This window comes from Myotis daubentonii, chromosome 3 (genome assembly GCF_963259705.1).
Source record: "Myotis daubentonii chromosome 3, mMyoDau2.1, whole genome shotgun sequence".
In the NCBI taxonomy this organism is placed as follows: Eukaryota; Metazoa; Chordata; class Mammalia; order Chiroptera; family Vespertilionidae; genus Myotis; species Myotis daubentonii.
Window position 1 is genome coordinate 22,232,214 of NC_081842.1, and position 25,194 is coordinate 22,257,407.

General features: G+C 41.4%; 1 protein-coding gene across 3 annotated transcripts in view; it reads right to left on the bottom strand.

Annotated features, from left to right (window-relative positions):
- Nucleotides 1–25,194, bottom strand: part of VEPH1 (ventricular zone expressed PH domain containing 1) — a 208,360-nt gene that overhangs the window by 181,148 nt on the left and 2,018 nt on the right. Inside the window, exons 1-3 of one of the 3 annotated variants that reach the window (XM_059686885.1) lie at nt 22,506–22,710; nt 17,894–18,187; nt 6,913–7,128 (exon numbers count right to left, since the gene is read on the bottom strand). In XM_059686885.1, coding sequence (XP_059542868.1) covers nt 6,913–7,128; nt 17,894–18,031 — 354 coding nt within the window. In that variant the 5' untranslated portion in view covers nt 18,032–18,187; nt 22,506–22,710. Of the gene's footprint in view, nt 1–6,912; nt 7,129–17,893; nt 18,188–22,470; nt 22,711–25,194 lie in introns of those variants that run through there. The other 2 variants (XM_059686884.1, XM_059686883.1) reach the window with 2 other exon arrangements.

The following is a 25,194-nucleotide window of genomic DNA, read 5'->3' on the forward strand; positions in this document are numbered from 1 at the left end:
TAGAGCAGTGGTTTTCAACCTTCCTAACGCTGTGACCCTTTAATACAGTTCCTCATGTTGTGGTAACCCCCAACCATAAAATTATTTTTGTTGCTACTTCATAACTGTAATTTTGCTACTGTTATGAATCATAATGTAAATATCTGATACGCAGGATGTAATTTCATTGTTACAAATTGAACATAAAGCATAGTGATTAATCACAAAACCAATATGTAATTATATATGTGTTTTCTGATGGTCTAAGGCGACCCCTGTGAAAGGGTCATTCCACCCCCAAAGGGGTCTCGACCCACAGGTTGAGAACCACTGCATTAGAGGATTATGCCTCTAAGCACTTTACCTGCAGTTGGAGGCAGTGGGAAGTACAACCCAGGTGTTTCCAACTAATTGTGAGCACAGGCACAGTGAAGGGTCCATGGAATTCAGTATTATCAGCAACTATTGTTTTTGCACCTTGGACATGGACTAACACTTGCCAGCAACAATGAAATAACAGGATGTCTTAGCCAATTTGTTCATTTTTTTTTTTTACCACAATTCTAGATGTTTTTGAGAAAAAGAGTGGGTAGCTATTAAAGTTTTTAAAGTGTAGTTCCAAGGGAAATGTATAAAATTCCCTGAAAACTGTATAATATCATTATTTAACACACATACACACACACACACACACACACACACATACACACACATAAATTTTTAAAAAACCAAAAGAACTTTAACACAATCAATTTTTCTGTTTCCCCCCTGCCCCCCATAGGTCATCTGGAAACTTCTTAAATGATAGGAGAAGAAAAACATGAAGCAAAAAACAAATAGTTCATATAAACACGACGGAATTGTGACCAAAGGCTCACAATCTCTAAACAGTGTCACGGTTCCTAATGTATCAAGAAGCCAGGGGCACTGCTGACAGCAATGGGATATGAGTGAGGAGCTGGGAGGCCAAGATAAGGCTGGGCAGACACAGGCCCTAGGACCTGACAGGTACTATACAACCTCCTTCCCACAGCTGAGCTTTGCTCTCAGGTGAAGCAAACGGAGGTGCTAATGCAGTAGATCGCCGGTGAAATTGTCTTATCACCAGGATTCCTTGGAGCACAGGAATACTAATGCTAATGTGCCAAGAAAGGCCTATGAATACTCACACAAATAAACCACTTTAGCAGCAGCTGATAATGCCAGAGCCTGTGAGAGATCTTGCCCCTCAGTGCAGACGTGAGCAGGCTGGTATGTGTATCATCTTACACACAACTCAGTGCCCAGTACTCAGGGAATAAAGTCCGTGAAATTCAGGGTAGAAATAAAGACATGTTCATGGGGATGGTTATATCTGACTGGAAAAGCAAAACAAGAGGCCCTTGTTCTATAGATGCCAAGAATTATATTTCTTAAATAGATTAGCACAAATTTGAGCTTTTGGTGGAGATTTTCCTTTTGAAAATGTACTTTGGGAATGTTTCCCAGTGTTTTAAGATTGAAAAGAATAAAGCTAAGTAGAAGAGATATTTATCTGAAATGATAGCAACTAAAAAGCTCTTTGGCCTTGAATTCAAGTAAGAGCCGTAAAAGAGTAGTCTCAAGAAATAGCAAATTTCATTTATTAAAATAGTTATTTTATGGTTATTCATCCGGCATCATTGATTAGATAATCAAATTAAATTTGAATTTACATAAAAAAAATGCTTGGCTCTTAGTAGCACAGCCTTGTAAAATCTAGATGGCACGTACGCCTAATTTTCCCCAGTATATTTTCTGCCACATAATCAGAACGGGGCTCAGGAACCTGGGGGTGTGTCCCAATCTCCTTTCATTTCATGCCACTGTTTCATGTGGCACTAATTGAGAAAAAAGTACCATGGCCCACTCTGAAAGAAGGGCTATTGGTGTAGAAGCCAGAAAACAGCTACATCTCTTAAACTATTTATTCATTTGTTCACTCACTCATTCATTCAAAAAATATTATTTTGAGCATTGACTGTGTGCCATTCACCTGTTCTAGGTGCTGGGACTACATTCGTGAACAAAACAGAACTTATATTTTGGGGAGGGGACATAGGCAATGGACAATGGCTATAACAAGTAATTAAATTAATAGCCTTTTAGAAAGTGCTGTTTTAGAGTCTTCTGCAGATGATGCTTATGATGACACCAAAGTCAATACTCATGCAGCACTTTCTGTGTCCTAAAGATGTTGTCTGTTTTTTAAATGTCTACTCATTTAATCCGCACAACGAACTTAGGTGACAATTACTCTCGTCATCTGCATTTTACAGATGACTAAACAGAGGCACAGAAAGATTAATTTGCTCAAGATCACACTGCATGTGAATGGTAGGTAGAGCTGGGTTGCCTATTGGATAAACTTCTAAACCAGCATAACCAGTCCTGCCCTAAGAGTTGTGTTGGAAATGCTCTCAAAAGTGTGCAAAGCACTTTGCATGCAATGCCAATCAGGGACCCATTTTGAATCTTCATGCAACATAACTGAGGAAGAAGAAATAAGACAACCGACGTGCGGAATCAAAGAGAATGGTCAGTGGAGTCCTCCTAAAGAGGAAAAACATACTTTCTGATTTTCTAACAGTAGGATTTGGGGGTTATTCCGATTCCTCCCTCCAGATAACCCCCTTGGGCAGCCGTGGGCAAACTACGGCCCAAGGATCTGGCCAGTTTGAAATGAATAAAACTGAAAAAAAAAGACTGTACCCTTTTATGTAATGGTGTTTACTTTGAATTTATATTAGTTCACACAAACACTCCATCCATGCTTTTGTTCCGGCCCTCCGGTCCAGTTTAAGAACCCATTGTGGCCCTCGAGTCAAAAAGTTTGCCCACCCCTGCCCTTGGGCAATCTCCCTCTCCATAGGGCTCATCAACAGTGTGAGCAAAGATGAGAGAGATGAAATGCCGAGCTACCTTGACAACAGCTCTGCTAAGTGATTTGGTTGGAGAAGAGGCTGTAACTGCTCTAGAATCTCACTCTAGCCCACCAGCCATGTTAATGGTTATAAGCTCCTTGAGGTGCATTTTAATTTTTTTCAACCCTTTCCAGGTTTAGATTTATCCTACAATCTAATGTGGAGGGTGTCTTCCCCTTTATGATTTTTTGAGGGGCAAAGAAATAGACATTGGCCAATCCTATGTAAAAACCAGGTCATAGAAAGCTATGGTTTGAGATAGGCACGTCCAGAGAGTGGCTGGACCACACAGGGAGGTGGCTTTTACAATAAAAGATGTTCTTCAGGAGCAACCAAGTTGTTATGGCCATTTTACAGTTGGCAGCACAGAGCTTTAGAGAGATAAAATAAGTTTTCTCTCATTTATGTAAGACCAAGAGCATCTGACTCTAAGGCCCTCAAGCTCTAAAGCTCTTTGCTATTCTACCTCTCAGCATCTCCTAAGGGAATCAGAATTTCAAACCGGAAGGTGAGCTGGTTCATCCCCTATTTTCTACGTGACAGATTGAGAGCCCTGTCTAAAGACTGAGGGTGGGCTGGTAAAAGCATATCACCTAAGGCAAGAGATAACAGAACCCAGAAGTGCATGCTGCGCAACTGTACGGATTTTATATTGAGGAATGTCTAACAGGTTAATTCTGGAATTTTATATCATTTTAAGGTTAATGTGGCAAATTCATAAATTTAGGGACAAAGAAAAAGAATTCGATACAGGGGTCAGCCAAAGTAGGTTTACAGTTGGGAGTGTACAAAACAGAGAGTTTATGCTTCTATCATTATTTACTAATTATTATATTACTTATTTGTACAATCCACTTTTGTCCACCCCCTATAATTACTCATTAAAAGAGGAGTAAAAAAAGGTCTTTTGGGGTAGATTGGAACAAGATCTAAAAAGGCAATTTTGGGGGAAATAAGACAGAAACTTTTTGTGTGTGAGTGATATATTTAAATTTGAAATGGCAATGAAATGGCCAGAAAAAAAAAATCAAGTGAAATAGCCAAGGACATGGAAAGAACTGGTGGGCCTTTGCCTGCTGCAGGGATTGCCTGTTTGGGGACATGGGGTGGATGGAGAGAAAATCTCTCTTTTTTATTGTTGTGCAAGCTAAAAATGGTAAGGCTGCCTTTTGAAAATTGATCTACTCTTTATTTTACTGAAAAACAAAACAAAACACAGAACAGAATATGAGTCATTTGGATTTATACACGGTTCCCACAAGAACCCTAATTACAAGTAGGATAAAAATCATCTTTTTGGCATTCATTGCAGGCCAAATAGTTCTCCTTAAAATTGGATGAAAGCTAAACGCCAGTGCTGTGACCACAGCCTTGCTTTGCTTCCTGGGCTGGCTTTCTGGTGTCACATCCCCAGGAGTGGCCTGGACAAGTCTGCCTTAAGGTTTCCCACTGTCCATTACAAAGCCGTCTTCCTCCTTGGAGGGCACATTAAGAACACCCTGTACCCACACTGTCCCTACAGGCTGGTGTCTCTTGTCCCTCTCAACCAAGAGGCCTATCCCTTTGTCCTTCTCTTTATCTCTTTCCAAAACTATCAGTGCTTGTCCTTGGGTCCCTGCTCTCAACAATCTTACAAACTCATTTACAGAGTCACTGAGTCATTGACCGGCAGTAAGTTCGGCATTTTTATTTCTCAGAAGCATTTGCTTCCTCTTTCCCATCCCACCCCCAACTTTGAAGTAGAAGCCCTAACCCCTTACCCAGAATGAAACATCGCTTTTATTAGAATTTAGGGCACTTAGACGGGTAGCCTGCTCTTCTGACCTTGATCTCATTTCACAGATCTGGACTTTTGCACAAGTTGTTTTTTTCTGCCTGGAATGTCCTCTCACTCCACCATTTCTATTTGGTGAAATTCCTGCTTAGTGTCCATAACCCTTCCCAAATGTGATCTCTATCCAGAAAATCTCCCTGACTCTCTAGAACTGGCTACCCCAGGAGCCACTACCCTCATGAAGCTGCTGAACCCCTGAAAGGGGAGTCCTCCGAAGTAAGACGTGCTAAAACGCACATCGGGTTTATAAAACTCAGTAAAGTAAAAGATCTCACTAATTTTTATATTGATTACATGCTGAAATAATATTTTGGATATATTGAGTTAAGGAAAATAGACTATCAAATCAATTTCATGTGTTCCTCTGTACTCCTTTTTAATGTGGCCACTAGAAAAGTTCCAGTGACATCGGTGGCTCATGTTTGTGGCCTGCATTCCATTTCTGTGGGTGGCACTGTGCTCGTGTCTAGACCAGTGGTTTTGAAATGGCAGTGGGAACTGAAGAATGCAGCTGCGTTCTGTGTGCATGACCTTGGAGTGGCACTTTGGAGTAAAATAATATGCTTCTGATGTATGTTAATAACATATTCAAGGTAACCAATGAAGAACATATATTCAGTCTTCGTTGTTATATCCAAACAATATTAATCTCTCATTATACATGAAATCCCCATTTCCTCTCCTCCCATCCCTAACTCTAAAGATAAAAAAACACACAAACAAAATAAAGCATGAGTAGCAGGGGGAGATTGGGGGTAAATGGGGGGGATGAGGACACACTTGTAATACCTTAACCAATAAAGAAATTAAAGATTAAAAAAACACAGAAAAACCAATGTGATAATGTGTGTAGAGTGTTTTGTTCAGTTCACCAGCCCCTGGACTGAATGTGCAATATGAAATATGCTCCAGTTTAGCATAGACAACTGTGAGAAAAAGTAGAAGAAGAAGGAATGAAGCTAATAGTAGCGGCTACACACAGTGCTAGACACTTTAACACAATGAGATGTTCTTGAACTGTGCTTAGTGGAACCAAACTCCTGAGGGCTATTCATATACGTATTGTGTTCGGGTGGGGCTGGGGGGGGGGGGAAGAAAGTTTCATGGATGAATCGCAGTGGAAAATGCTGTACTAATCCATTAACCAGATTTCTTTATCGCAGGACTTTCTGAAGACTTTAATATACTATGAAGCACGTGATAGCTCAAAAGGGAAATGTTGAATTCAGTGTTTACCAACTTATTTGATCAATAATTCTCTTTTGAGAAGCACCCATCAACATCACTGGTTGGTAAAATGTGTCATAGACAATGTTGCATTTTACGGGGAGAAAACTGTGGCTTAGGAAGTTAGTGTCTTGCCCAACATTTCCATCTCACATAATTTTTTTGTGGCTGAGCCAAAATTCCAAATTGATATTTATGCCAGAGGAGAGAATTTAAACATGATCAGAACAGGTTAGTATTATTATTATGGGTAATTAAAATAAACCAATGAACAAAATAGATCCAGAGACGTAGAAGCATGGAACAGATTGATGAATCTCAGAGGGAAGGCAAGGAGAGGGTGGGGGAATGGGAAGAGATTAACCAAAGAACTTGTATGCATATGTGCATAACCCATGGACACAGACAATAGTGTGGTGAAGGCTGGGGGCGGGGTGGAGGGTGGGCGTGCGGAGTGGAGGGAGTCAATGGGGAAAAATGGGGGACATCTGAACTACTTTCAACAGTATAGATAAATTTTAAAAAAAGAAATACACTTAAAAATGACAATTCTCTCCACATATTCCAAGCTCATTGTCCCCCAGTTCAGACTCCACTCCCTCTTTGGTCTCCTTTTCTGCATTTTCCAATATTCCTCATTTAAATCTTGGCACACATTGCTTTCTTGTTAGCTTTTGATATGTATGTGTCTTATCTCTCCCAACAAATTAGAGCTTGCTATGGTTTTCCTTTGAATGCCTCACAGGGGCTTGATAGAACCTTCTTGGTTTGTTAATGACCAGTTTGTCTGGCTTAGTTATTGATGGTTTGCAGTATCTTTTGACAACATCCAAACACTATAGAATATTGGCTCTTGGTTCAGAGCCATCACATGTTCACCTAAACTGCCAAGCCAGTATCAACTAGGCATGATGTTAAGCACCAACATACCTGTAAAATACAGCTCATGATATCAGAGGCGATTTTTGCATGAGGGGTGTCTTCGTCTTTCCCGGAGGGCCTCAGACTGTGCTCCAGGCAGGAGTCCCAGAGCCCTACGAGGGCCTTCGCGTGCTTTTCAATGGACTCTGTCTCCCTGATGGCTGTTGTGATTCGTGTGATGCAGATCTCAACCACGGCCTGGTCATTGTTGTTGGTTTGGTAATCCTATTGGGAAGAAAACCTTCACTTAAATAATACTTGGAAAATAATCCCTCACAGGTCCGACAAAATACATACTGAGTCATTTAGCAAACAGGCGGGCCACACTGTGTGTTAGGAGGTAAGGCCCGATACTACCAGGGCCTCCTTCTTCCGAGATGGACTCTTGAGGAAGAGGCAGAGTTGGAAACGTGCTCAAATGGAGCAGGTCCATGTGTCACAGACACACAGACAGGGAGCAGTGAGAGGCCAAAGGAACTTAATTATTCACTTGCAAGTGGGTTTAATCTTCAGACTATTTCGGTTTCTAAGTCCATTATTTTTTGCTCTGACATTTCAGTAACTTCAGTGAAATGTTTCAAGTTACCTTCCCACTTCTCCTCATAAGCTTTTTCTCTCTGTGTACACAATAGAACACATCATGTCATCTTTCTTTTTTCAATTCAGATAACTTCCAAATCCGTATTAACTTTTCCCAATGCTGCTCTGTTTTAATTCTCCCTCAAATACCTAATCATCTTTATTGAGAGATGATATGATCCTTCAAAACATCTAAATGTGAAAAACAGGCACACTGGTTTAATTTGGAAATCGGTCTGACTGGGAACTCCACGGTGGACTGACAAAACTGCAAGCACAATAGAGCAGTGAGGCCATTAGATAGGAAGTGATGGGGCTTTCTATCCCACTGCAAGTTCCAGCTCTAACAACTTTTTTATACTATTACCACAAATGCTGCAGTAACCATCTTATACACAAAGCTCTCTATCCCTTTTTTAAATATAAATATATATATTTTTTTAAGATTTGAGAGAGAGAGAGAGAGAGAGGAAGGGAGACACAGAGAGAAACATCGATTTGTTGTTCCACTTATTTAATTCATTTATTGGTTGCTTCTTGTATGTGCCCTGACCAGGGATCGGATCAAACCTACAGTGTTGGCGCATCAGGACAACACTCTACCCAGCAGCCAGGACGAAGCCCTCTCACACTCTAGATTACTTCTACCCTAGATTCTCCAGAAGTGGAAATTTTTGAGGAAAAGGAGAGGAATAATTTTAAGTCTCATGATACACTCTGCAGAATTATTTTCCAGAAAGGTCTTACTGATTTATACTTTCATCAGCTGGGTGAAAACATGCTCTGCCTATTGTACCTTTGCAAGAGCAAAGTATTTTTTTTAAATATTTTATTGATTTTTTTACAGAGAAAAAGGGAGAGGGATAGAGAGTTAGGAACATCGATGAGAGAGTAACATTGATCAGCTGCCTCTTGCACACCCCCTATATTGGGGATGTGCCCGCAACCAAGATACATGCCCTCAGCTGGAATCGAACCTGGGACCCTTGAGTCCACAGGCTGATGCTCTATCCACTGAGCCAAAGCGGTTAGGGCAAGAGCAAAGTATTTTTAAGTTTTGCTAATGTAATCAGTGAAAAACAATATCTCATTGCTATTTTACTTGGAATTTCCTTGATAGGAAGGGAGATTAAATATTTTGTCATGTTTATTGGCCATTTGTATTTCCTCCTTTAGGAATTGCCCACTGTATCTGATGTCTATTTTTCTTCAGATGACTTCATTAGTTTTGGTCCTCCCTTAGTGCACTATCTTTTTCTATTAAGGATATTAAGTCAACTTTTGGCATATTGCTTATGAATGTGTCTCCATGCTTCAGTATTTTTAGATTTTATTTTATTTTATTTGCTGCTATTTATTGACATGCTAAGTATTTAGGTAGTCAACTCTGTCAATCTTTTGGGAGCTTTATTGATTTTCATTTTTTAAATGGGAAATTTAAGTTGTTTAAATTATTAATATTTTTGAAAATGAAATTTATGGACATGGTTCAAAAATTGAAAAGATACAAAGAAAGAGTTCACAGTGATAAGTAGTCTCCCTCTCACCCCAGTCTCCTTGCCCAAGGAAAACCAGGATCGCCAGCTGCTCACATACTTGACAGAGGCCCTCCAAGCACAGGCAAATGTTCATTTACACAAACTCCTTTCTTTTTCTGTAGCTTCTTTAGCAGCTTTTCTTTTCACTTCAAGTTTTCCTTATCAAAGGTTTAATAAAATTTCACCCATATTTTTTCTAGATTAAAAAATATGTGAAAATATTAACATTTGGTATTTTAGAAATTAATCTCTTCAGTATTCACTTAACTCTTAAATCTATCTCATATTTATGGAAGAAAATATGCACATTGTATTCTGAATAGCTAATCAAGTTTTCCCACCATTATTTACTGAACAATTCATTTTCAATAATTGGTTCATATACATCAGGTTCATCTCAAGGCCATCTATTTGTTTGCTTGTTCCATTTCTCAATTCTTTTACAATACTAATTTAGCTATTTTCTTCATCTAAGCTTCCCAAACTTTTAAGTGTTTATTGGTGCATTTTATGTTTTTGTTGTTGCTGTTGGAAAAATCTTTTTTTTTCCTCATTGTAACTTTTAGTTATTGCTGATTAAGTCAACCTGCAGTTGACTTAATTTGTACCCAAGTGTTTAGCTCCACTCTTTATAATTTTGATAATTTTTCAGATCATCCTCATCAATTTTTTGGAAATATTTTTGTATTATGTCTATATCTCTTATATATCTCTTGGTATATTGTGTCAGCTATAATTTCCTAACCTATTTCACACAAAAGTGATAAGAGCAAGAATACTCGTTTAATTTCTTGTTTTTATTTCCTTATTTTTGATATAAAATGTTATGGCCAAAAGCAAGAAAATGCTAAAATGTTTTACATCATCCTAATATATAAAAAGCCAGGGGCCGTCATGACTGAAACAACTGGACGGAGGACCAAAAAGCAGGCTGGCCTGGGGTTAGTGAGGGATGATCAAGCAACTGAACAGCAGTCTGTGTGGGGTGACCAGGTTGACAGGGGGGCAGTTGGGGGCAACCAGGCTGGCAGGAGGGGCAGTTAGGGGTGACTAGGTCAGTAGGGGGGCAGTTGGGGGTGACCAGGCTGGCATGGGGTGCAGTAAAGTAAGGGCAACCAGGCTGGCAGAGGGGGACAGTTAGGGCGACCAGGCCGGTGCGGGGGGGGGGGGCAGTTAGGGGCAATCAGGCAGGCAGGCAGGTGAGCAGTTAGGAGCCAGTGGTCCCAGATTGTGAGAGGGATCCCAGATTGGAGAGGGTGCAGGCTGGATGACGCCCTCCCCTCTGCCCCCCCCCCCACGAATTTCATGCACTGGGCCTCTAGTATAGAATAAAAATGCTTAGTATATAATAATAAAAGAAAAATTTCTCCAAGGAAAAAATAGCAACCCTAAACTTGTATATACATAATTATAAAGCTCCCAGATTCATAAAGCACACTATTTTCAAAGTTAATTTGTTGAATAAATGGAAAAAATTATAGATAAATTATTAGGATTAATAAGAGAGCCGAATGAGTCTACTGGATACAAGACCACTACACAAATACCATTTCTGTTAAAATCACCTTAAAATATACTTGTGAAATACAATTTTTAAAAAGGATGCCATTTATAATCTCAGCTAAAAATGTAATACTTATAAATTGAAAAAGATGTGTAGACTCTTAAAATCCTTAAGAAAAAAAATGATAAAACTTTATTGAATGATACTTAAGAAGAGCTAAATAAATGGATAGGTATATAAGATCTACAGATGAGAAGATTATGCCATAAAGATGTTAATCTTGTTCAAATTGATCTATAGACAATGAAATTCCAATCAAGGTATGACAGAATCGTTCATGAAACTTGAGAAACCTAATACAAAATTATCAAAGAATGCAACCAAATCAAAGCAATTTTAAAGAAGGGATTGGAGATACTTGTCCTACCAGATATTAATATCAACACTAATAAAAGAGAAAAATGGTAATTGGCGTACGAGCTACCCTTTTCATTGGCTAATCAGGGCTATATGCAAATTAACTGCCAACTAAGATTGGCAGTTAACTGCCAACAAGATGGCGGTTAATTTGCATATGTAGGCACAATGCAGGGAGGCGAAAGGGAAAGCAGGAAGAAGCCCCCTGCCACTGACAGTGATTAGAAACCCAGGGGGGAGCTAAGAGCTGGGGGGCAGGGCAAAGGCGGCCCTGGGGCCGCCTTTGCCCTGCCCCCCAGCCATGATCGGAGAATCAGGTGCCTTTTCCACCCTGGCCAGTGATAGCAGGAAGTAGGGGTGGAGCCAGCGATGGGAGCTGGGCACGGTGAAGCTGGCAGTCCCAGGAGCTAGGGGTCCCTTGCCTGGGCCTAAAGCGAAGCCCACGATCATGGGGCCGCTGCGGGTCCCCGCTGCCCGGGCCGGACGCCTCAGCCAGAGGCGTCCTGCAGCGGCAGGGGCGGAGCCCGCCGATCGCGGCACCCCCCACTGCCACTGCAGGTCCCCGCTGCCTGGGCCGGACGCCTAGGCCAGAGGCGTCAGGCCTGGGCAAGGGGCTGATCCTGCGATTGGAGGGTGATGGGGGTCAACGCCTGAGGGCTCCCAGTATGTGAGAGGGGGCAGGCTGGGCTGAGGGACACTCCCCTTCCCCCCGCCACCCAGTGCACGAATTTCGTGCACCGGGCCCCTAGTTTATTATAATAAAAAGTGAAATGCAAGCTATATTTGGAGTAAGAGATGCATAAGTGACAAAGGATTAATACAAGAATATATAAAAACTCCCTCAAATTAATAAGAAAAACTATATATTTTTAAATCTCAAAAGAAAAATGAAAGAAAAACAAAACCTAATCATAAATAAGTGCTTTGCGGAGAAGAAAGCCAAATGACAAATAGCCAATAAACTTATTTTTAAAATGATCAACTACACTAATAATGAGGGAATTGCAACTTTTAATGATAATCAGATACTCTGTTTTACTTAAATTGACAAAAGCTTTAAAAATCTCATAAAGCAAGCATAGGTGAGGTAAGGCCACTGGAACTCTTATTCATGGCTAATGGGAGTGTAAATTGGTGCAACTACTTTGGAGACCAATTTGGTGGGACATCAGAAAGCTGAAAACATTCAAAACCTCCAAACCAACGGTTTCACCCCGAGTTGTGTACACTAGAAATACTAGTACATTTGCCAAAATTGCTAATCATAAGAATGGTCACTGTAGCACTGTTTAGATAATAAATGGCCATCAAATGAAGAATGAATAAACAAATTGTGGCATAACCTTGTAATGGAATTCTCTATCCCACTGAAAACAAATGAATTAGATCTACATGCAGCGACATAGCTAAACCTCAAAAACATAATATTGAGCTTGTAATTGTATTTACATAAAGTTTAAAAACATGAAATATAATACTATAAGTGATTTTGAATCATGACCATGTAGCAAACAGATAAAAACATGCATAAATAAATACCACAATCAGGATATTGATTACCTTTGGGAGAAAAGGGAGGAGAAATGGATTAGAGGTTGTTATGCAAGTGATTTTAAATTTTATCTAATTGCTTAAATTGGGTGAATTTTGAGTGGCTAACATTTTTTTATTGTTATAAAAAATTAAAGAGAACTGGAAGGTGGTGGAACAATTAGGCCTGGGCGAACATCATGGGAAAGGTGGGGGTGGGGGTGGGAGAAGGGGGTGAGTGGGTAAGGAGGCAATCTCACCTGAAGTAGTCTGGGAGGAGAGCCAAGGTAGCAGAAGAAGTGATTATTAGGTAAATGTATTCCAGAAAGGACTTGAAATGAAACTACAAAGCTTAAAGTCACATTGGGGAGAATTTTTAGTGCAAAGTCACACTTTCAAAGCAAACAATAAGGACAAAATAGTTTCCATCAGTGTCTTGGAGGGCATGAACTACAAAAAGAGGACATGAACTACAGAATAGAATCTAGTAAGTTTCAATTATTTTGTGAGTGACTTTAGAAGAAGGAATGGCGGTTGGCTTACTGAGTTTTCAGCTCTACAAAGCTAGGAATGTAACTAATATATTGGACAGAATCATGGTATTTATTTATTTATTTATTTATTTTAACTTTTTTTGTAAATCCTCACCAGAGGATATTTTTCCACTGATTTATATATTTTTCCACTGGATATATATATTCCAGAGAGGGGGAGAGAGATAGAAACATCAACGATGAGAGAGAATCATTGATTGGCTGCTTCCTGCATGCCCCACATTAGGGATCAATCCCGCAACCTAGGCATATGCCCTGTTCAGGAATCAAACCATGACCTCCTGGTTCATAGGTCAACGCTCAACCACTGAGCCATGCCAGCTGGGCTCCATTGATTTTTAGGGAGAGTGGGAGAGAGAGGGAAAGACAGAGAGAAACATCTATGTAAGAGAAACACATCAGTTGGTTGCCTCCTACACAAGCGCTGATCAGGGCCCAGGCCAGGGAGAAGCCTTCAACCAACGTATGTGCCCTTGACCAGAATAAAACCCGGGACCCTTTGGTCTGCAGCCAACACTCTATCCATGGAGACAAACCAACTAGGGCTTGTGAGTGACTTTAGAAGAAGGATTGGAGGCTTGCTTACTGAGTTTTCAGATCTACAAAGCTAGGAATGTAACTAATATATTGGCCAGAATCATGAGTTTTAAAAAGGAATGGGTATTCTGGAAGAAGGGCCTAAAAACAAGCATATTATTGCAATGGTTTAAAATGTGACAAAATTCACTTAAATTTTGTTTTCACGTTATCCAATTACAAGTTTTGATTCAACCTGGGAATTTTGGCACATCACAGTATAAATGTGGCCAACCATGTGATGTTATTATTGAAAAGAAATTTTAGAAACAGAGTGTCTGACTGGTATTAGCAATTGTTCTAAACAATTGGTTCAAATACTGGGCAATGATACATTATATTAATAAAATAGGAAGATTCCAGCGGAGGGTAACCAGAATGTTGAGAATTCAGGCAGTACTTGGGAGCTACATTGAGGCATCCTCCAAGAACTTGAAAATAGGATTGTCCTTTGAGGATTAAACAACAACAACAACAGCAAAATCCATTCATTTAAGTGGAATTAGCCAGCTATTGGGCTAACCCAAGATGCTCTATGCACTAGGGTGACTTCACAGGCGAGTGAAAAATAATCTCAGGGAGGTAGAACTAAAATGTAATTATAACAGAGGAAGAAATCTAATCAATAATAACATTTCTTATCCAATGAAAGATTGGGTGAATAGACTAGGAGAGAACAGCATGGAGCACGCAAAAATTCTAACTCACATGAGTTTTATTTTACATCGAAAATCAGTAAGTCAGCATTCTCATTTATACTTCTGAGCCTTGCATTTGGATAGCATGATTTGGACAGCATTTCTCATGTACTGACAAAATTGAGTTTCCAGACCTGAGACGGGAAATATGAGGTGATGTAGCCTTTCCCTGTCATAGGCCTGCCCTTTCCTTGTCATAGAAAAACATGAGGGCACTAAGGATGTTTAGCAGGGAAGAGAGAAGCCAGAAGTGAGACTGATACCCATCTTCAGATGTTTAAAGTTCTTCTTGTAGGAGCAGACATTATATCCTTTGGATTGTTGGGGGGGGGGGGGGGAAGGGGGCGAGGAAGCACAATTGATAGAAGAAAACAAAGAATAAGATTTCATCTGGCTGAAAGGAGAAACACACTAACCATTTGAACAGTAAACAGCTATCTTTTTGTCAGTTAGGATTCCGTGGTCATAAGCAACAGAAAAAGTCTAGATAGCTGTAGTAAAATAATAATGAGATATAAGGTGGCTCACAGATTTGAAGAAAAAGCTGCACTATCTGGCCTTGGAAGGGTGATAGAGGAGCAGGAACCAAAAAGCTGTTTCTTGAGGGCACCATTATCATGATAAATCACCCTGTGCTGATTTCCCCCCTAGAATTACTGGGAAAGAAATTCTAATTGTTATAGCTTGGGTCAGATGTCCTCACTTCTTTTCTCCCTCCTCCTCGGGCAAAGGCAAGGTAGGGAATGTTGACCGAAGGCCCCATCAAGGCTGCATGCAATGGAAAAGGGAAATTTATGAAAGGAAGATTGAGAAGCAGGAAAAATATCAGAAACCTACTATGTCCTTCCTCGTCTTTGCAAGTACAGAAGGAAAGGCCACCTATTTGTTAGGAATCCTAGAGAAGAAACCCTCGTGCTAGAAGGAAGTTGGAAATGATGATTTAGAAGGTCCCTTCTAGTTCTATGCTTCTAACAAGAAATTGAGAAGTGGAATTGATTACGGAGACCCAGAGTCATTAGGAAAGACCTGATCATAAAGGAGGGAGGGGATGCAGCTAACGGTGAAGTGAGCCATAGAGTAGGCATGGTGGTTCAGTGGACTGATCACTGGCATTGGTCATAGAATGTCATGGGCATTGAGGCATCATGGATGAGTTTTGGACTAGGCAGTTTGATCTGGTAGTTGTTGGTAGAATGAACTAGAGGAAGGCAGGACCAAGGGTAGGGGGTGGTCAGCTGTTGTTTTGAAGGCCTGAGCCAGGGTGATAGCAGCAGGAAGGGAAAAGAAGGAGAAGATGAGGAGGCATTTCTATGGCAGTTTCTGCAGAACTCACAGAGCAAGAGGAGCGTGAGAGAAAGGGGTCAGGAGTGACTCCAGGTTTAAAACCTAGAGATTTAGGAAAATGAAAGATGATAACTTCAAATTAAGACATATTGATTTTGAGGTCCTGGATATCAATTACTATGAGCTTGAAGCTTAGGGAGAACTGTCAAGCCTAAAAATCATAGATTTGGTATCCCCTTATGTAGAGATTGCACTTGAGGTTATATGAGTAGATGATTTTCTGCGAGGACAATGTATAATGCAAAGGGGCAATTATGTCTTTTTAGAAGGAAGTAATCACTAAGAACTAGAGTCACTAGAAATCATTAAAGGAATAATGAAACCAGAACTGGCTTTTAAAGGAGCAGAAAGGGAGAAGGAATTCCACTAGTAGATATATTTATAACTAGGATTGATTAGGAAATTTAAATATTGGGTTGATCTGAGTGATTGTTGCATTTAAAAATTGGATTGACCTCCATGATTCCTCTAAAAAATGATTATTATTATTATTCTGCCTCCCATCTGCTCTATGCCATGGTTACAGATAGAGGCAAAGAAAAAGTGAGATATGAAATAAGTTAGTAGATGAAGAACACAGGAGACCTACTGACTTGGAGACTAGTGGGTCTGCTGGGATGTTGACTGGAGGGCTGAAAGGATGGACAGTGCTCCTGATGAGACAGCGGGACACATGACATGCAGAGCTCACAGTCCTAAGATTATGAATTTAATATTCGCGAGACAATGCAATTGGTGAAGGAAACAACAACAACAAACCCCCATACCAGTGGCCTCTAGTGGAAATGTGGAATTGGGTTTCAGGGAATGTCGATATATACCATGTACTTATTATGTCCAATAGATATTATAAATAAGATAATATTTGTTAGAAATATATATATTTCTAATATATATATTTCATATATATATATATATATATATATTTCATATATATCAATATTAGATTGGATGAAAATCAGTGGCATATTCACCCAATTTATTTCCAGAGGAGTGTGATGAATGGGGCTGCTGGCAATAGCACATAAATCTTGCCCAGAAAGTGGAAATGTATCAGGAATACTTTGTGTTTTGAGCCAGACTAAGTTGATTAATGTTCTGGAAAAAAATGTGGACACATTATTGCTGTCAAAGGCATTACCTGAGAAAGGACGCATGCTTGGGCAGTGACTTCACTGGTCACCGGGGGAGTGTGGCATGTTAATGGCCACCAGCAAGAGAACATGTTGACAGCTTGAAGAGGAAACTGAACTGGTTGCTAGCATGGCCTTCAAACATTTCTTCTTTGTAACATGGAAGAGAGCTTTTATTTCTGAAGTGTGTACACATTTGCTAATTCGGTATTTTGTGGCTTGAGTCCTGTCTCTTTCCTCTGCCCCGTGGGTGTTTATGCCACTTGTTGGCAAAGGCTGTCGAGCTGGGAGGCTGTGCGAGAGGACGCTTGGTGGCCTTGGCCTTTGAAATGGGGCCAGGCTCATGAAGGGTCCAAGCATGATGAAAAAGGTCAAGATCAAAGCACACCAGGCACTCCGCACCCACCCCCTTGGGGAAGTACTTTCAGAATATATCATCTTGACATCCAGGAGAAACGAAGGAATGGGAGGGGTGATGGAAAGTGTAAACTTGCCTGATCACACTGGGGGTTAATAAGTAGGGAGGCGAACTAAATGCTGGGGGTGGGGGGGATGTAGAAAAAGGAGCAAAGGAAAGGAAAACAACCAAACCCGAGATGACATAGAAGCAAAGAGAATCAGTGTTATCAAGCCCTGGGCAACTGTCACTTCTGACAGCAGAGTGATGGTTGTCCTTGTCTCAGATTACCTGCATGGCAGGAGGTGTCATCTGCCTTCTTCCATTATTCAGCCTCCTACGCACACCTGCTTTGTTTACTAACGCTGGTGTGCAGCTTGGCAGGTCTGCTCCCTCTCCTCTTCATGCCATTCCAAGGATATAGAAATAACCCTTAGGAAAACCCTTTGTGAGAATTCCACTCTGGTCTGCAATTCCCGGAGTTCTGGTCTCCCTGAGTGGGCAAAGGCGGCCTGGCTGCCCCCAAGCCCATGGCTTTGCTGGTGTTGTTTCTTAGATGCCAACTAAACCACAGCGCAGTGTCAAGAGAGACCCATATTAGTGATCCTTCCTCTTTTCCCCACAAAGATCCTTCCCCCTAGGACTGATTCAATTTGTTGGCCCTAGAATCGATCATTTCTAGTCTGAATGGAGGTCTAGTCTGAAAATTAGTGTACTTACTGAAGATGAGCTAATTATTTTAATTTGCTCCAAAGCTTCTGTCAGGCTGTCTTCAATCTCAGAGTCCTCCAAGGAGAAGAGGTCCCCGGCTCGGGAAAGATCTTTTTGTCCCAAGACCAGTCTGAACAGGTGATGCATGGTGAGGAGTTTGATGGTCAGTGGACTTGGTGTAGGCCCAGGGCCATGCGTCCGGGTATCAGAGGTTAGTAAGGCAAAAACATGTAGCAGGAGGTATGCTTTGTACTCCTTGAAAGATCATTTTTCTCTAGACGTTGAGGTCTTCTTTGACACTCTCTGCAAGAGAAACAAATGACCCAATGTAGCCATTAGTTGAAAAACATGACCTCAGAATGTGAACTTGGTGCCCAGAGAAGGGGAAAAAAAAAAACCCAAACCTTTGGAAATGTGCATAGAGAAGTGATTTTCAACCTTTTGCATCTTGTGGCACACATAGACTAACTACTAAAATTCTGCAGCACACCAAAAAATGCATTTTTTTTCTGATTTTACAAAAAACAGGTATAATTTTGATTCGTTCACAATGGACGGCTATTGTTATGTTGGCTGTTGTCATTTTTTTTTTCTTTGACAATCTGAGGGAAAAGAGGTCAGTGCCCCTGACTAATGAGCCAGGTATTGAGTGTTTTAAAGTTAATGTGGCACACGGGTTGAAAACCACTGGCATAGAGTAACAGATTCCGGCTTGATATCTTCATATGATATTTCCTTATTTTTTTGTCTCAAACATCCTAGAAAAATTATTAGCTTTATCCAGAATTTAATTTGAGCCGTAAAAAGCAACATAAATGCCACATTTATTTTTTTCCCTTTCTATGTATGGTACTTCTCCTTTTTTTCTCATGCCACAGGGAAACGAGTGGATAAGCAACAAAGATGCCTAACACTTGCCGGAATTCCCACAAACAGATTCCCATGGAAACCAAACAGAAAAGGGCAAGGCAAGGAAGGGAAGAACATAGACCCACTGCCTGGTTTCCTCTCTTTTCCTGGACATGGAAACCAATACTTACCCTCTTGTCTGGGCGTCTCTGCTATATTAATCGTAGAAGCTGCCCCAATCCTCAGTCCAGAAGATGACCTCAGTACTTGCCCTATTCTTATACCCTCCCCGAACAAGTAGTAGTGAAATAAAGGACTCTTCCTAGGAGTGTGTGTCCAGATAAATCTGGACAGAGCATGAACTTGAGCATTGAACTTGAAGATAACATTTCACTGCAGGCTGAAGGAGCAGGGTTTTGGGATCAGGCAGTCCTCCCTCTATTCCCACAGTGGAAATAATGAAGTCCCACTATACTTCTCACTCAATTAACAGTCCAAAGAGAGTAGCGAAATGGCACCAATTAAATACCTGACTATTCTCATCAGCTCCCTTCTGGGCCTAATAAAATCACAGACCAATTGCACTGTGGAGATCTTAGCCATTATTTAATGGCCAGGGAGGTTTAATGACTTCACCAAGGCCCCATGGTAACTGTACCAGTGCTGTTTTCCTGGTTTCAGGCTGGTGGGCTTTCCCCACGATTTACAGTGGAGTCATCTCATACATGCAAGTAACTTAACAAATGCAGCCACACGCACAGAGAGTAAGAACTGGCAATGATTCATTTAATACAGGGGTCCTCAAACTACGGCCCGCAGGCCACATGCAAATACAAATATTGTATTTGTTCCCATTTTGTTTTTTTACTTCAAAATAAGATATGTGCAGTGTGCATAGGAATTTGTTCATAGTTTTTTTTTAAGCTATAGTCCGGCCTTCCAACGGTCTGAGGGACAGGAAATTGGCCCCCTGTTTAAAAAGTTTGAGGACCCCTGATTTAATATAAGCAATAGGCAACTCTGACAGTCATTTTACTCTGCATGTGCTTCACAGAATGAGTGTGAAAAGGACTAGGGGAGCCTGTTGCTTCCTGGGCCATCTCAGACGACCCTTCTGAGCTATCACTGTGGGAGCACCTCTCTATGCTGAATGCAACTTTAAAGTTTAAAGACACATACTTTCTATGCAATGTGGTCTCTAAACACAAGCCAAATACATTCTCAGTGCTATTCCAAAAGATGCAATTCATAGGCCATTGAAGAGATTTCAAGGGTAATATTGCCTACATGCAACTTTTACACTACCTACCAGCTTTAGGAAAAATGACACCCAATATTTATACTGCATGTGCTTGTCTATGCGCCAGGTACTGTTCCAGATGCTAAGTAAACATTAACTCATTTAACCTCAATAATAACTATATGAGGATTATAACCCTGATAATAACTATATGGCAGGTGAGGAACCCAAGGCATTAAATAACTTGCCCAAGGCACACAGCTAGTAAACTGTGGAGCTAGATTTTGGGCCCAGAGTGCTAAATTCCAAGTTCATAACCATTGTGGCATATTGATTCCTTGTGAGGCTGCTATTAGGAATAAAGGCCCTCAGAGCATTAGTGACATTTGAGGATGAAGAGATGGGTAGAGTCTTAAGAAAATGAACTCTTCTTCCCTCCTGCATTGACCCTGCAACCCTGCCCATCTGTGCTCTGGGGTTTAGGCCAACCAGGGAGCAAGAGACTCACAAGGAAGAGAAGCGTAGAGGAAGAGAAATGAAGGAGAGTCGTAGAGAAGATTTAGGGAGGGGCGTAAAGAAAGAGGGGTGAGGGTCCTACAGAGAAGTTTGCACCCTGGCTAATGTGGAAAGGTGAATTACAAGATCTACAAGAAAAAATAGAAAAATTGGGATAGTTTTCCTCCTGAATTTTCTCCTTAACACAGTCTGTGCCCTCCCCCCACCCCCTTAGACATTTATAGTGACAGAGTCTCAGAGAAATAATATTCAGGAAAGTAAGACATTGGATGGAAATGACTTTACCTTGACCAGTCAGCTTCTTGGTCAATATCTGGCATTTCCTGAATCAGACTCAGCTGCCCCATACCTCAGAGTCGGAGCTCTGAGAAGGAGCAGAAATACCAGTGGGGGGAGAGGAGCACCCACAGTGACAGCTGGCGAGGAGCCCCATTCACGCTCCCACCCTCAGCTGTTACTCTTGAATGTCCATCATGTGCCAAACATTACTGTGCAGCACACAGCTGCACATGAAAACGTTCACACATCTAGGGTGGGGAAGGGACGAATGAGACTTATACCCAACATTCTACAACACAGGGATGGCCCAGAGAAAAGATTCCTGTGTACTGTAAACGTTTAGGGAAGTACAAGGGAGAGAGAGCTCTGTCCTAGGGAACGATGATACGCAATGGCTTTGTGGAGGAAGTGGCGTTTGAGCCAAACCTTTTAGAATATGCTTCATTCAATGCATGTGTCCTGAGTACACACTAAATCAACTTCTTATCTGAGGTTCAAGTCACAGACTGGGCACTCAGTGGTTATGGAACTTTTGGCTCATGCTTTTCCCTTCCCTGAGCCTCAGTTTCTTGATCTGCAAAATGGGGCTAATACATGCCTAGTCTATCTCATCTGGTTATTTTGAAGATCAAAGCTGCTAACACTTAAGAGTTCGTTGTAAAATAATGACACCAACAGTTGATGCTTAGCGAGTGTTATACATGTGTCAGGTACTACTCCAAGCACTTCCCAAAAACCGAGTCACTTCATTCACATGACAATCCCATGTGATGAGAAACTGATGTTCAGAGAGGAAAATAACCAGCCCAGGGTCACATGGAGAGGAAGCTGCAGAGTCGGGGTGGAGGGTGGGGGTCGGGGGGTGGGGGGAAGGCACTAGGCCGGCCACGACAAAGCCCGCTCAGGGCTGTGTACAGTGGTATACACGACCCTGTGTGATCATTATTCAGCTGGCTCCCTTCCCATCAGTCCTCATTTAAAGTGCATCCCACATGCTACACTACCCCATCCTCTCCTGGATAAGGATCAGCAAACACGTTATTTATTTTTCAGCAGCTCCGGTCAATGTTTGGCTCAAGTGTCTGGTCTCTTTGCAACAGCAGAGAAAGTCAGACCAGATCAAGTTCCACCTCATCTTCTGGGAAACCCACTAGCCTTCTCAATGGCATTGCCCGGTGGCCTATCCGCATGCATACAGACGCACCCACCAGACACACGCAAGCACGCACATGCGCACACACACGCACATATAGGCACACACTCAGATACTTTCTATACACCAAGCTCTTTCTTGACACTTTCTTCTCTTAGTTCCCCCATCAACCATGCAGGTAGGTATTATTACCAAAGAGGAAGCAGGACTGTGGAGATTAAACATCCTGTCTGAGGTTCTACCCAGAGCCAAGATTCACGTCCAAGTAGGTCAGCCTCCAAATCTCATACTTTCGGAATTACAAAAAAATCTGGCTTGTAAAATTCCCTCTTACTCCCAACTTTCACGCTCATAATTTCTCTTTCGAACATTTCAGGGATCCTAATCTGAAGTCCACTTTCTCATTATTTAGTATATACTTTTAAGCAGGTATTGGTTGACAAGTCAGGTTTCTATAAGGAGAAATAGACACCACAAAAGGAGAAATGATTCTGCACCCAGCACGACACACGTCCGGGAGTCCCAGCTCTCCCCGCAAACTCAGTTTACCTGCATGCTACTCCCCAAGGCGCGCTTGCTCTTACTTAGCTGTTGGTTTGGGCAGGAGGGTTCAGGCAGCGGACTCCCAGGGCACAGCGAGCGGAATCCACTCAGCGCAGTGAACCTGAAGTTGTTCATTGCGGTGCCAGTGCCTGGTGAAAGAATCCCAGGAATGCAGCCCGATGCCACCGGCAGCAGCTCCAGAGCCGGTCAGGTGACAGGCTGCACCTCACCCAGTGGACAGAGAACTGCCTCTGAGCGAAATGCTGTTTCCTGGGGCGAAACATAAAGCCTGCTCCGGTAGACTTGTTTTTAACAGAGAAAACAAAACTCCCTGTGTTCGTGAAAATCTATACTTTCCCGGGGAAGAATGGGGGGTACTGGGGGGAGAAGCCATGCAGGAAACATGGTTTCAACAGGAACTCAAGCAGGTGACTGGAATGGCTATGGGGAGCCCTTTCACAAAGCCCGGGGAAGAAAGAGTTGTAACTTAATTAACACCTCCCTCCCTCTGGAGATTTCACACTCTGAGTTGGAAACACTGAGCATTTGTCCTGTAGGAGCCACAGCTCCTGAGGAAGCCATCCTCTTGTTCTGCCTCTAGAGCAGCGATTTTCACCCTTTTCCATCTCATGGCAACACAAACTAATTATTGGAATTCTGCAGCACACCAAAAAAATGTTTGTTTTTTTTTGTTTTTTTTTTTGCTGATCTGACTAAAAAAAAAAATAGGTATAATTTTGATTCATTCCCACCAGATGGCTATGGTTGTGCTGGCTGTTGTCAATTTTATTTTATTTTTTTTATACTTGACAATCTAAGGGAAAAGAGGTCAGTGCCCTTGGCATGGCATGTTTTAAAAATTCTTGCGGCACACGGGGAGACTAATACTGCTGCTCTAGATTAATACTGTTGGAAGTTTAAGAATGCAGGAAGTTGCAAATAAGCGGAACAAACTTACTCCACAAAAATGCACACAGCAGGTTCTCCAATAATGTCCTTTCTTTCAACATCCGTTTTGTTACAATATTGATTACTAAGGAATTCAAGTCCCAGCCGGGGAGGCCCCTGTCTGTGTGGAGTATGCAAGTTCTTCCCACGTCCATGTGGGTTTTCCCCCACAGGAAAATGTGTCTATGTGGTGAATGGGCTTGTTTACACTGTCCCAGACTGAGTCTGCGTGTGTGTGTGAGAGCGCCCCCCAGTGGAAGGGCATCTGTCCAGGCTGCCTCCTGCTTTGCATGCTGATCTGCTGGGAGGGGCTGCTGCCACGGGGACCCTGAACTGGAACAAACGGTTTGGAAAATAATGATCTGACTTGTTTTTATTAATCTTTCTTAAATGTATGTGTAGCTCACATTTATTTCAATGTTTATTATTAGAAGTGCTCTGGGTCTTTATTTCAAACCTTGGTGTGTTTTTATGACCAGATCTATGCCATAGGAACTTAACCCTTGTGTATAACAATTAGCCCATGGTGAAATTGGCTTTGTTATACCTCATTTTGATGAAAGTTGCCTTTTCCAAGAATCTATCGATGACCTTAAGTGAGAACTTACTGTACCCTCTTTCCCCCACTTTATTTTCTGGAAAATTCTTCATAAAAATCCATTTGGACCAGATATATCAATTTGCACTTTAAACATTGCAGGGAAAATGTTTATCCTGCTTGACATATTGATACTCCAGAGGAGAAAAAGGTACCACAACCCTCTTTTATTGTTTCAACGATTAACTGCATTTTCTGAAAGTGTTTTAAAGTGTATAATTCTCTATCCCTATTTTGCCTGTTCCTATAGTAAGTCTCCTACCCATCAAATCACCTATGTGCTAGCAAAGTGTAGGGGAAGCTGTGCTGTAGATAAATTCATCTGTGTGATCAATAAGATGTGGGCATTGTGGATGTCTTCCCAGAGTGCTACCCAGCAAAGGTGTGTGGTCAGGTGGCCGCACACCTGCCATTAAGCCAGGCCATAGGCTCCAGACCTCATACAGCTTCCTAGAAATTTGGTGATCAATTATATTTTTATGACATCAACACAGAGAAATGTCCCCTCAAAGAATTTCTTTTATAAAAATGGAGAATCTGGCCATCTGTGAGTAGGTGTATTCTTTTATTAGTAATTCTTTCTGGCTTAAAGATAGTGTTACCATCTCTTCCTTTCATGGATAATCTCTATTTCTTTAGCATTCATTCTTTTTCACCCTCTTCATTTCTAATAGTTCTTATCACTAGATTTTATCCAATTTTCTTACATTTTTAAAAGAGTGTAGGGTCCAGACTTGGACACTATGGGACCCCAGTGAGAAGTGGGAACCTGGACACAATTGAGCTCGGCTATGCCATTGCTTGCAGTGTAAACCTGGGCAGATTAATTAACCTCCCCAAGCCTCAGGTTTCTTATCTGCACGGGTTATTGGGGGGTTTAATGAGATTACATAAAGCATTTAACACAGACCTTGGCAGATAGCAGCCACACAAGAAGTGACAGCAATTATATCCTTAAAAGTATTATCCTCACAGGCCATTCTTCTGTTAACTTGTCCCCTTGCCATCCCTCTTAAAAACTAATGCACCACTGTGCCGATACCTAACGTTGAGTGTATCGTGTTAAAGGTGCCCAGGCGTTCCCATTTGTGCCATATTTACATCCTACTTGTATTCTCCCTCGATCTTCAATCTGGGCACATCATGAACTATCTTGAATGTGTCCCTATTGTTTTAGTTTTTTG